At 39.1% G+C, this 13,037-nt stretch overlaps 1 protein-coding gene across 1 annotated transcript; it reads right to left on the minus strand.

Annotated features, from left to right (window-relative positions):
- Positions 1 to 10,287: 10,287 nt before the first annotated feature.
- LOC133283796 (flavonol 3-O-glucosyltransferase UGT89B1-like) lies at positions 10,288 to 11,693 on the minus strand. Its single transcript, XM_061480706.1, has one exon. It carries the CDS (start codon positions 11,674 to 11,676, stop codon positions 10,288 to 10,290), a length of 1,389 nt encoding a protein of 462 aa, XP_061336690.1. The 5' UTR covers positions 11,677 to 11,693.
- Between the last annotated feature and the right edge of the window lie 1,344 nt (positions 11,694 to 13,037).

Raw genomic sequence — 13,037 nt, forward strand, 5'->3', positions numbered from 1 at the left:
ACCAAAGGGCTTAGCTCGAAAATCGCTTCAGCCATATTGAAGTATTTTATGCGAGAAACATGCCGACCAACTTTGAGGAAGATCGGACGGTTCATTTGAGATAAACGATTCCTGCAATATGGCTGCCCAAAATTGCATCATTTCCAACAAAACTAACAGCCCAGCTTTCAAAATTTATATCTGATGCTAGAAAGCTCTGTTCGAAAATCGGTCCGGTCAGATTGAAGTATCATATAAGAGGAGCACGCTGACCAAATTTGAGAACGATCGGACGGTTCGTTTGAGAGAAATGGTCCTTCCAAAAACGCTGCTTGCAGTAGAAATCGCCCGGGAAACCTGTTTCAATTTTGAATTTTCTGGGAATGGTACAGGCCTCCAATCAACCAATCCACCGTTGAATATGATGTGCAATGAGTCAAGATCTTGCTAAAAAATTTTTTGCTCGATCGGACGGTGGATGAAGGACATATCGTGGCTGGAACGGGTCCTACTCAAAGCTATTTTTTTCTGAAATGGTCCTCCTTCCCTTTTCCATTTTTCCTTATTGAAGGACAAATTTTTTTTTCTTTTTTAACTTTTTTTTCTTTTTCTTTTTGTGTGTTATTTTTAAATGTTTGCGACAAAATTGGGTGTTCACACCTAGTGCATACACATACGTATAACAAAGCATTAAACTACTTTACTGCATTTACATACACTATCAACAACCACTACCTATTCAGGGCTTGGTGAAACAATTAAGGGATCAATTCCCAAGGTCCGAAGGCTTACGTCAATTGCTTCCAATCTCAACCTTTGTTCACCACCAACTCAAACAATCAAGCTTTACAATCAATACCTACATCATGGTACTAGACAATCTATCAAGGCAATCCAATCAATACCAATATATTCATCAACCAAAAAAATATATTCACACCACAATAGGCATGAACTTACCAATTCAAGTGAGCTAATCAAACTCCATGGCTTCCTCCAATGGTTGGTTCTTCAATGTTGGTCCACAAGGCTCAATCATATCACCACAAGGGACACATTCAATCATCCAACCAAATCATGGCTCAACAATGCAAGAAACTCAACATGTCCAAGCATGAATTTTCCAAAATATTGAATATAACTTGTATAATACCCTAACCCGTTTAATTAAAAAAGGACAAGTGATTAAATATTTAATCATGCATAAATGGGTTAAATTAAGTAAAAGATCTAATTAAATAAATTAGAGTTCCTTTTGAGGTAAAAAGTACAGTCAGTGAGATTTTTGGGGTAAAATGTGTGTAGAAAAAATTACCCAAAATAAAAAGGTAAAGTTAGAAATATGACTGGAAATATATTCTAGTTCATTGGGTAAAGTTTGGTATTGAATGGAGGTGTGTAGATAGATAAGTTGTTACCCAGTTAAAGTAACTCAACATATTTAAGTTTTTACAAACTGTAACTCCTTTATTTCTTCCTTCCTGCTCGTCTTTTTCTTTCCTCTTCTCTGTCTTTCACCCGTGGGTTTCATGGTTGTGGGGGGTTAGGGTTTTCTCTCTCTCCTCTCTTTCTCACTCATCTAGCCACCAAAACACAAAGGGTCATACATGAAAGTTTAAGTAGAGATCATGGTGAATCCATCCCATTACTTTGTTTAGGCTAAAAAGGCTTGTGTGAAGAGCTCTCTTCCTCTCAAAATTCGGTTACTATTCATCCTAGTGAGAGAAGTAGATTTTTGGGTGGAACCAAGCTTGGGTTTTGTTTTCCAAGCCTTGTATAGGTTATTTGAGGTAAGAGATCATTATTCCAATGGTTTAAATGCCATGATTTAAGTTTTGAACATTATGAGCATATGTTATTGAATATTATTGAGTTGGAATATTGAAATTTATGATGGATTAGTGTTGTTAATGAAGTTAGGATGTGAAATAAGCATGAACATGTGTTTAAAGTTTGAAAAATTCCCTTGAATCCCTCCCACTAGGTTCAGCCATGGTGTGAAAAATTAGGGTTTAATGTTCAAAAAATAATTGGACACTTTGTGAAGGTTTATATGTATATGTAAGTTGTGAATTGAGTGGATTAATTGAATGACGCTTAGTGGTGTCTTATGTTTTGAGGCATAAATGGATGAATTAATGTGCAAAAAGGGTTTTATTACCTAATGATGATTATGGTTGTATAAGCTTGAACTTGATGGAGTAAAGCATTGGAATCATGAAATTGACATGATTTTTTTATGTGCCTCTTAGCCATTTACAAAGAAAGTATGTTTTTAGAGCGCTCGTTTGTGCTAATGAGTACTTATACGGCCTAAGGACTATATAATAACTTGGGTAACAAGAAATGTATGAAATAGGTGATATAAAGCTTACAAATGATAGATATGTATCAATGTTGTATAAAATGCCTATTAGATCCAAGATGGAGAGTTTATTGAGCAAGGGGGTTGAATTTTAGAACCTTAACCCAAAGCTAGATATTTCATTTTCACTATTGAGGAGAAATATTCGGATATTGAAAGTTCAATATCTGGATATGCCCCTGAGGAATATCCGACTATTTTGGGCTAACAAAAGCTAAAATGAATATTTTTCAACGAAATGTTGGAAATGATTATGAGGTACTATAAAGGCATATACATAAGGTTTAAATTCAGTTTCTAAGGAATTAAATGAAATTGATTGCAATACATAAGGAAAAAGAAAAAATTTATTCACATTTTAATATTAGAACCATTAGTGAATTATCAAGCAAGCTTACGCGTTTATTTATTTAAACATGATGTGCTTAATATCATATGTCTGTTAATACATTGGATGCACATGAGGTATTATAGTTACCATGGCAAACCATTTTCTTATAGATTTCTTCTACACTTTGGTTTAATTTTCTACCATTTGGTTTAATTTTCTAAACTTTGGTTTTTTAATTTGATGTATCTGCTTATATTAGTTATAAAAATTGTATTGGACCAAGACTATGGAACTAATTGATCTATATTCTCTTGGTACCAAATGAATATTAACATAATATGTAATATTTAACTGAATGATTCTGATATGAACTTATCTAAGAATGTTCAGGATCATACGATAATGTTGTAAGAGACGCCTTACCTTGGGTTTGAGCTCGGGCACTTAGTAACATTTCACATGCAAAAACCCTTAGAGGCTGGGCTTTAGTAGTTTCAGTTAAATATTACATATTCTTTTCTATATTTATTATTTTAATTATTATTGAAATATAGATTTTCTTATCATAAAAATGTTTAGAGAGAATGATATTTTCCATTATAGTGGCTGAACTGGTTATGGTTTGAAAATTTCAATATTACTGAGATTTATCTCACATATATTTATGTTTATGCTAAGCTTTCCAAAAATTAAACATGCCTAGTATATGTATCATTGGAGAAGGATGTAGCATACTAATTAATGACTTCGAAGACCGGACAGAGCTCCGGGTGATTGTGGACACGCATGGCGTGGTTGTAGTTTTCTACCCTGAGAGGGTAAAAATGTTTCCTTTTAATTTAGATGATTGGATATGTTAAAACTTGTATAAGGTTCCTACTCAACATAACAAATAGATAAGAGTGTGAATTAAGCCTAATTTACTAAATGGCTTGTGTGTCATAACCATTAATGTAAAATAATTTTTGTCACTAGAAACAAATGTACTTGACTCTATCTAATGTATATTTAACTTTGAGAGTGTTCTGTTATTTGCCTTACTTTATAACCACTACTTTATAGTTGTTATTTTTTTTAATAAACCACATGTATCGTTCATGGGAAGCAATCTATTCGAGACGGGTCAAGGATTAAGGCTCTAAATCCATTCCAAAAATGATATTGGGGAGGATCGAACATACTTTAGAATCTTATATCCCTTTATTCTTTCTTAATTATTTAAAGTATTATTAAAAAAATTAATGTAATATTGAAGGGTGTATTTCAGATCTAGAAGAAGTTGAGAGAGAAGGATTCAGAGAAAATAACCACTTAGATAGAGAAAAAGAGATAAGAGAGAGAATTGTCCAAGCTTTTCTGTATATTCTGTTACGGCCCCAGGTCTTTTATAAAGTTTTCTTACAATCCTTTTCTATTACAACGTTTAGCAATTAAACCCAAGTCTATTTTATCGAGTCTGGGCCTCAATGTATTTAAGGACAATAGTCCTTTAAGTAAAATGGTCTTCTTCTATTACGAACGGGCTTCTCTTTATTGGGCTCAAGGACTTGGGGCACAACATCCCCTTCCCCATCAAAACAAACCTCGTCCACTAGGTTGGACGGCCCCAGAGCGTCAGAAATATCCTGCATGGTTGGAAACCAGCTGGCAGGCACCAGTGGTGATGCTGAGGTGACAGGGACAGATGGAGATATCGGAGTGGTGTATGAAGGGCTAAGAATCTGATCCTCAACAGTCTGATTGGATGAGGGCACTGTAGGGCCTTGAAGTTGAGTAGTTGTATCACTCTGAGTAGAAACCAATGCGTCATTTTTGTCCAATCCATCCTTATCAGAAATAGGAGTTACCGTCGAGTTGTGTGGTTGAGCCAAAGGTGAAACCTTGGTGCCAGAAGTAGAAGATAGCAAGGTCTCGTCTTCCCACATCGAGTCTTCCGGCGACAACCCCTCCCACTGAACAAGGATTTGGGTCACTGGTCGTCCTTGTCTCCAAATGGTGCGCCGAGAAAGCAGGGCTGCTGGTGTGTGTTGTGGTGGGACGGTTCGGAGATCCGCGGGAAAATCATGGACCTGATAACCGTGAGCTGGAAAGAAGGGCCAAAACAGAGAGACGTGGAAAACGAGGTGAACCCGAGATGCCGCAGGGAGCTGGAGGCAGTATGCAACCGGTCCTATACGTTCGAGCACTCTGAATGGCCCATAAAAATGCAAGCTAAGCTTGTGACAAGAACGACGATGTATAGTGAGCTGCCGGAATGGCTGTAAGCGAAGAAGAACCAGATCTCCTTCCTTAAAGGTGATGTCTTTCCACTTCTGATCCGCCTGAACCTTCATCGTTGCTTGAGCTTTCTTTAAATTGTGTTTTAATGATGACAGAATCGTTGAACGTTTCTGAAGATCAGAGTCTACTGGTTCAACCGACGTGTAACCCAAAGTGTAGGATAATAAATCGTGAGGAAAACGCCTGAAAGTAGCCTTGAATGGAGAAGTTCCAGTAGAACGATTGTGAGTGGTGTTGTAATGAAACTCCGCCCAACTCAAGAACTTGTGCCACGCTGTTGGATTCTCATGGACAAAACATCTGAGGTACTGCTCTAAAGTCCGATTAACTCGCTCTGTTTGACCATTCGATTGTGGGTGGTAAGCGGAGCTAAAACGTAAATGGGTCCCCTGAAGTTTGAATAGACTTTGCCAAGACTCACTGAGAAAAATAGGGTCTCTGTCAGAAACTATGGAGCGGGGAAGACCATGTAACTTTCCCACCGTATCCCAAAACACCGTAGTGACCTTGGAAGCAGAGTATTTAGATGGCCAGGCAGCAAAATGGGCACCCTTTGAGAGTCTGTCCACCACTACTAGAATAGATGTGAACCCCAATGAAAGAGGTAGATGTGTCACAAAATCCATTGTTAAGTCAGACCAGATTAAGTCAAGTATGCGTAGAGGTTGAAGCAAGCCATAGGGGGAGTGATTGGGTGATTTAGCTTTCTGACAAATTTCACATTGTTGCACAAATTGCTAAACATCTTTCTTCATTTTGTTCCAGGTGAATTTGGCTGCTAATCGGAGTGAAGTACGGAGAACTCTCGCGTGATCCCCTATCTTGGAGGAGTGGAAATCCTGCAGCAAGAGTGGTATCAACGATGAAGCAGCAGGAATGTACAATCTATGGCGGTGAAACAACAAACCATTTTGCAGCTACCAACGAGGCCATTTGGATGAATTAGATTGTAAATCATTATATATTTGTGTAGCATAAGGATCTTCATGTAACTCAGACTGTATAATGGAACTGTAATGAGATGTAGGGGTAGTCAAAAGCAGTAGAGTTGGGGATGTATTGGTAGCAATCCCTTCAAGTTGGCGTGACAGGGCGTCAGCCACAATATTTTGTTTGCCAGATTTGTATTGGATCGTATAGTTGTAGCCCAACAATTTCGCTAGAAATTGTTGCTGTTCTGGAGTTTGGATCACTTGTGTCATTAAGTGATGCAAACTATGGTGATCCGTCTTGATGATAAAAGAGGATCCTAGCAAATATTGACGCCATTTTGCAACGGCAGAGGTAATGGCGTACATCTCGCGTAAATAGGTAAATTTAAGTTGCATGAGCTTGGAAAGCTTGCGACTAAAATAGGCAATAGGATGATTATCCTGCAATAAGATAACTCCCTGAAGCATCAGCTTCCAAAACAAATGGTAACTGGAAATTAGGCAATGCTAAAATTGGGGCAGTAGTAAAGAGATGCTTAAGAGAAACAAAAGCATGATCAGCTGCTAATCTCCAATGAAAGGCATCTTTAGCAAGAAGACCAGTAAGTGGAGCCACAACCATAGCATAACCCCGAATAAAACGGCGATAGTAACCCGAAAGTCCTAAAAAGGCTCGTAACTGTATCACTGACTTAGGAGTTGGCCAATCGTGCACCGCTTGGACCTTGGAAGGGTCAGGACTAACCCCAGATGCAGATATTATGTGGCCTAAGAATTGGATCTCCTGCACCGCAAATAAACATTTAGTCATTTTAACAAAGAATTGATGTTGTCGAAGGGTCTACAACACCTAAGTTAAATGATCTTCATGGGCCTGAATAGATGGGCTATACACCAAAATGTCATCAAAGAAGATGACGACAAAATGACGCAAAAACCCAGTATATGGTTCATTGTGGCCTGAAAGGTGGATGGGGCATTAGAAAGCCCAAAAGGCATCACAAGAAACTCAAAATGACCACTGTGGGTTCTAAATGTCGTCTTGGGAACATCCACTGAATTCATTTTTATTTCATGATAGCCTGAGCGAAGGTCAAGCTTAGAGAAGATCTGAGCACCCTGAAGTTCGTCTATCAGTTCATCAACTGTAGGAATAGGAAATTTATCAGGGATGGTGATGGTATTAAGGGCGCGGTAATCAACACAAAAGCGTTATGTCCCATCTTTCTTTTTGACCAAAAGGACTGGGGAACTGAAAGGAGAACGGCTTGGCTGGATAATACCAGTGTCCAACATGTCCGCAACCATTTTCTCAATTTCTTTCTTCTGGAAATGTGGGTACCTGTAGGGCCTCATTTGAACGGGTTTTGAGTTTGGAAAAAGGTTTATAGAATGATTAAAGTTTCTGTCAGGGGGTAGAGACGTTGGGGTGGCAAAGACGTCTTGAAACTGGTGTAATATATGTTGGATAGATGAGGGTGGTTGAGGATGAGGTGCGAAAGAGGGTTGTGTTGGGGTGGTACTAGTGAGGCACATAAAGCAAGAAGATATAGACTTCTGAACCATCAATTTGTGAAACTGAGCATTAGTAATCGGTGTCGGTGCAATAGGCGAGTTCCCCTGTAAAATTACAGTAGCATCCAAGTGTTGAAATGTCATAGTCATTTGAGAATAATCGGTCACAATAGGCCCAAGAGTAGCGAGCCATTGGACTTCTAATACCACATCAGCCCTTTTGAGATCCAGCACATAAAGATCTACAATAAAGACATGTGACTGAAGCAGTAAGGAGATAGCTGGACAAGAATTGTGACACTGCAGAGCATCTCCGTTTTCCACCTGTACATGAAAAGGAGACACCTGTTGCAAGGTCAAACCAAGGAAATTAGCCATGCGCTCAGTTATAAAGTTGTGGGTACTACCCCCATCAACCAAAATCTGAACTGGTTTCCTTTTTAGAGAGCCTGTGAGCCGAAATAAACATGAACAACTATGGCCGAAGAGAGCATTGAAGCTAATTTCAGAAGTAATATCAGGGGTAGGAAGGTCCACTACCGCGTCAGAAACAACTAAATCAGGATCATCATCCGTACCTTCCATGTACAAAAGAGTAGCACGACCCTTACACTTATGGTCAAAAGAATATGGTTCATCACATGTATAACATAAGTTCTTTTCACGTTTCACTTGGATCTCAGCCGGTGAAAGCCGACGGATGGGAATGGCAGCCAAGGGATTGGAAGACGGAATAGAGGCATGTGGTTTGTTGGGTATGATTGCAGTAGAGCCAACATGGTTAGGAGGTGGTTTTGGGGGATTTGACCAACAACGAGAAGGCTTATAATCAGAAGATTGATCCTCATAAACTCGTGCCAGCGAAAAAGCCTCATGATAATCTTGAGGTCGATGAGTAAGAACGAGTCGACGGATATTGGACTTCAATCCCGAAATGAAAATGCTCTGTAACAATGGAGCTGTAAGACCAGGCACCTTACTCACTAATTTCTCAAAGGTGGATTGATAATCCAACACTGAACTAGCTTGTTGAATCTTGACTAAGGCACCCGCAGGGTCCTCAAATTCGGAAGGACCAAAACGTCGATGTACAGCCGTGCAAAATGTCTGCCAATCGGGCATTAATCTATTTTGGTTCGAACCATAAAACCAACTAGCAGCAGGCTCATCTAAATGGAATGCAGCTAAATTTAAGCGATCTGCTAAAGGAACCTGGTAGAAGGTGAAATACCTTTCGGCAGCCACGATCCAAGTGGTTGGATCCCCGGAAGAGAAATGAGGAAAATCAAGTTTAACTTGGCGTGCTCTGGAGAATTCATTCCCATGTGGTCCTGAGCCCAGAATTACGCGATTGGAATGTTGACTACCTGGAGATTGCTGTTGCGACTCCAGAAAACGAGCGAGATCTAAATGCAAGCGGTTCTGAGATTCATGCAACTAGTGCTGAGATTCCTGCAACTGAGAATTGGATTCCTGCAAACCCAAATACTGTTGTGCACGAACGGTTTCCGCTGCACGAAACTGTTCTTCTAACATATCCAGATGTTGTGTAAGATCCCTCAAACGCGTGTTTTCTGCCATAGCAGGTAGGATGAGGAGCAATGAAAGCACCAATGAAGGGTGTGTTTCAGATCTCGAAGAAGTTGAGAGGGAAGGATTCAGAGAAAATAACCACTTAGAGAGAAAAAAAGAGATAAGAATGAGAATTGTCCAAGCTTTTCCGTATATTCTGTTATGCCCCCCGGGCTTTTTATAAAGTTTTCTTACAATCCTTTTCTATTACAACGTTTAGCAATTAAACTCAAGTCTATTTTATCGAGTCTAGGCCTCAATGCATTAAGGACAATAGTCCTTTAAGTAAACTGGTCTTCTTCTATTGCGAATGGGCTTCTCTTCATTGGGTTCAAGGACTTGGGGCACAACAAATATCCTCTATAATAAGTAACTATAGAGAGTGTTACAATTTTTGTCATAATAAGTTGTTATTATTACTAATTCTTTGAATTATCCAACAACTACATTTAAATATTGATATATTCTGATTGGGTTTTGTCAATTTACTATTTTCACTAAGTACCATTACTCAATATCACAACTAAAAATATGCGGATTAGAAAAGAACATATCCGGTCGTATTAATTCCATAGTGAAGTGTTAAAAAGAAAAGAAAAGAATAGGAATAGTGTTAAAAAGCGGATTTGCTAAATTTTCAAATACAAAATTAGTGACACAAAAATTGATTCATTATATTTAAGCAACAGTTTTTTTTTCCTTTAAGCAACTAGTAGAGAGTGAAACAGTATTTGGGTAATTTCATTAGTGAAAATGGGAGAGAGACAAACGAAAAAAAAAAAATGGAAGTGCTTTTACTTCAAATAGCAGCAATTGCATTCATAGTTGTGAAAAACAGAAAATTTCCCGTTCACAGCATATAAAGTTACGCTTTTGCGCCTTCAAAATTAAGAAACACCTTGAATTTAAGGTAAAGTAAAATTCATAAAAGCATTATGATTCAAGCTTTGAAAATTCAAATTCTTAAACTCTTATTTTATCCCACGCTTTTATATTTTTCCATTTGTAATTTAAACGAGCTAAATATTTAACAAATTTTAGTACATTTTATTATTTAATCTCCTCTCATTTGCCCGTTTGTTCCTCATCTCTCACATATTCACCCGGCTAATTCATGCCTTATTAGTGCTAATTAATAAATTATGAATATAATGAAGATAACGGAAGTGAACAATGTTTTAAATAATTTTTGTTAGCATTTTCAACATTGTTGACTGCTGCTTACTAATTTTTCCTTTTATTAGTGTAAAACCTTATTAAGTGCAATCTTTGTGCTATATAGCATGAACATTAAAAACTGTAAAAAAAAACATTTAAACGGTGACTTGTTCATTCTTGAGTTCATTGAGCTGCTTCACAAGTGCATCCAATTGCTTATGGGAGCTCCCATACTTCTTTATAGCACCCAAGGCTGCGTCTCTCAACTCTTCAGCTCGCACCCTCTCTTTAGTCTTCCCCAGAGACCCTTCTATCCTCTTAGCCAACTCGCTCGGTTCTGGAACCTTCTCGGTCCCTTCTGCGGCTCGAATCGCAACGCCCAGCTGATCCACCAACAACTTCGAGTTCGTGAACTGGTCCGCACCCAATGGCCATGTCAGCATCACTACACCAGAAGTCAATCCTTCCAGCACCGAGTTCCACCCGCAGTGAGTCAAGAACGCACCCACGGCGCGGTGACTCAGTATAACCAACTGCGGGGCCCACCCCTCGATTATAAATCCCCTGCCCCGTACCCGATCCACGAACCCACTTGGTATCATGTCGGGACCCGTAACTGAAAATATGAAATGGACCCCACTGAGCTCTAAGGCACGTGTTAAAACATCCATCTGTTCGCTCGTGAGAACCCCACGGCTCCCAAAGCAGACATAAACCACCGAACCGTTCGGTTTCGAGTCGAGCCACGTCATCAGCTCGTGGCGTGAGACGGTGCTGGACCCGCCTCGGTCTTCTTCCGGTCTGTTCGAACCGTTTTCCTCAAGCGGCAAAACCGGACCTACGGCCCACACTCTTTCGTGGCCGAGTTCTTTCTTCACGTGGTCCAGATAAACTCGCTCCAACTCAGTAAACGAGTTGAAAACGACGCCCCAAGCGTCGAGGTTTAAGAGCATGTTTTCCCTGTGAAGTTCCCAATTGGGTCCCCCTCTCTCGCTCTCCCTGAACAATGGGCTGATCTGCCACCAGGGGTAAGTTGGTGAATTCGGTAGGTTAGGGAATGAAACGACAGAGTTGGGATCTTCGGGGTTGTCGTTTAGGGGAAGGTCCCGCCAGAGGGAGAAGGAGACAGAGAGAGCGAACGCGCCGGAGGGAGAGAAAATTATACGCGGCACGTGGAGGTCACGTGCAAGGTCGTGAGTCCAACCAAGGAAGAAATCCGAAATGATGGCGGAGGGAGGTGAAGGGTGGGCACGGGCCCACTCGAGGAGAATCGGGTAGTGTTGGTGGCGCATGAAGGTGATGATTGCCGCGAGCCTGTTTTGGTTCGGGTCCTGGTTCGGGTTAGGGAACTGAGGGGCAGGAAGAAGGAAGGTTTGGAGAAGAGGGGAATAGTTGGTTGGGACTAAGGTTTGGGTGGAAGGAGTGACCAAAACGGTGACGTATATGCCGGAAGAGACTAATCTTTTGGCTAGGTCGAGGAGAGGGATCACGTGACCGGAGGGTGGGAAGGCATAGGCAAGGACGTGGGTTTGTGTTGCGGACATGTTTGGATTTGAGTAGGTATGACCGTTTTGGAAACTGAATGGAATTGAAGGAATGCATATTTCGTAAGACAAGCTTCAAAGTTAAAAGAAAAGTTGAAAAAAGAATAAAATATTTGGAAATAATTGCTGGTTGAGTGTTTTACTTCTCCAAGGTCTTGCTTGAATTTTGTTCATGCGTTTTTTATTTCAGTCGTCACTACTGACGACATAACAAACGGAAAGGATAAGGACGTCTGGTTCATTCTGACAGGCATCACAGTTATGGAATAAATCTTTGGTGCTGTTGTATCAAGATTCAGTGCATCTCATCAATGAGAGCATTACACATCATAGGAGAGAGAAAACAATTGTCAGAGAAAATAAAACTTTAACTGACATGTAAATTTTCATTGGTGAGATGTACTGAATCTTTAGTGCTACAGTAGCACCAAAGATTTGTTCGTTGTGACGACATCTGGTTCGTAAACCACATATTATCGTGTCTTTCACAAAGTAAATTTTTTCAAAAAGGTTTCTACCTAAATAGGGGTAATGGACTAATGGTTACTTACCAAAAAAAAAAAATATATTTTTTTGGGTTTCTAACAAAAAATACAGTCCTAACTTTAGTTTCTTGCAAAAATAAATTAGTCAGTTAGTCCCTAACAAATTTAAAGTGGACCCATTTTAGTCCTTTTGAGGGTCTAATATGGATTATTTTTAAAATTGCGAGAGATCACGATTTCAACTAAATGGGTCCACTTTAAATTTGTTAGGGACTAACTGACTAATTTATTTTTGTAAGGAACTAAAGTGGAGACCGTATTTTTTGTTAAGGACCAAAAAAAGTATTTACTCAAAAAAAAGGGTAATCTATGATGCACCAACACTGACACGGGACATGTGATACGATACGACACGCTGACATATTAATTCTAAAAATATCATATTTTGACATGTTGGGACACATTTTGATATTAAATAAAAATTTTAATATATATAATATAATTTATATTTAATACATATAAGAGTCCATAATAAGTCATATAATCAATCAAATATTTAAATTTCCTAACATAAATATAAATAAAAATAATTTTTCGTACTTTGTTAGTTTTTCATGTTAAATTTCATAACAGAAAAAAATTAATTTATAATTTTTTTTATATTTAGTTAATAAAATAAAATTAAGATTAAAAAAAACGTGTCGGAGTGTGTTAGAGTGTTGACCACGAGTCGGAGAAAGTTGATTGCGTGTCGGAAAAATGTGTCGAAACATATTGGAGAGTTGACCGCGTGTGCCTAAATATTAACCGCGTATCGGTATCGGACACGTGTCCAAGACATAATTGTTTTTTCAAATCACGTGTCGGTGCTTGTTA

The sequence above is a fragment of the Gastrolobium bilobum genome, unplaced genomic scaffold, assembly GCF_033153095.1.
Source record: "Gastrolobium bilobum isolate Gb01-03AN ecotype WA unplaced genomic scaffold, APGP_CSIRO_Gbil_v1 utg2155, whole genome shotgun sequence".
NCBI lineage: Eukaryota > Viridiplantae > Streptophyta > Magnoliopsida > Fabales > Fabaceae > Gastrolobium > Gastrolobium bilobum.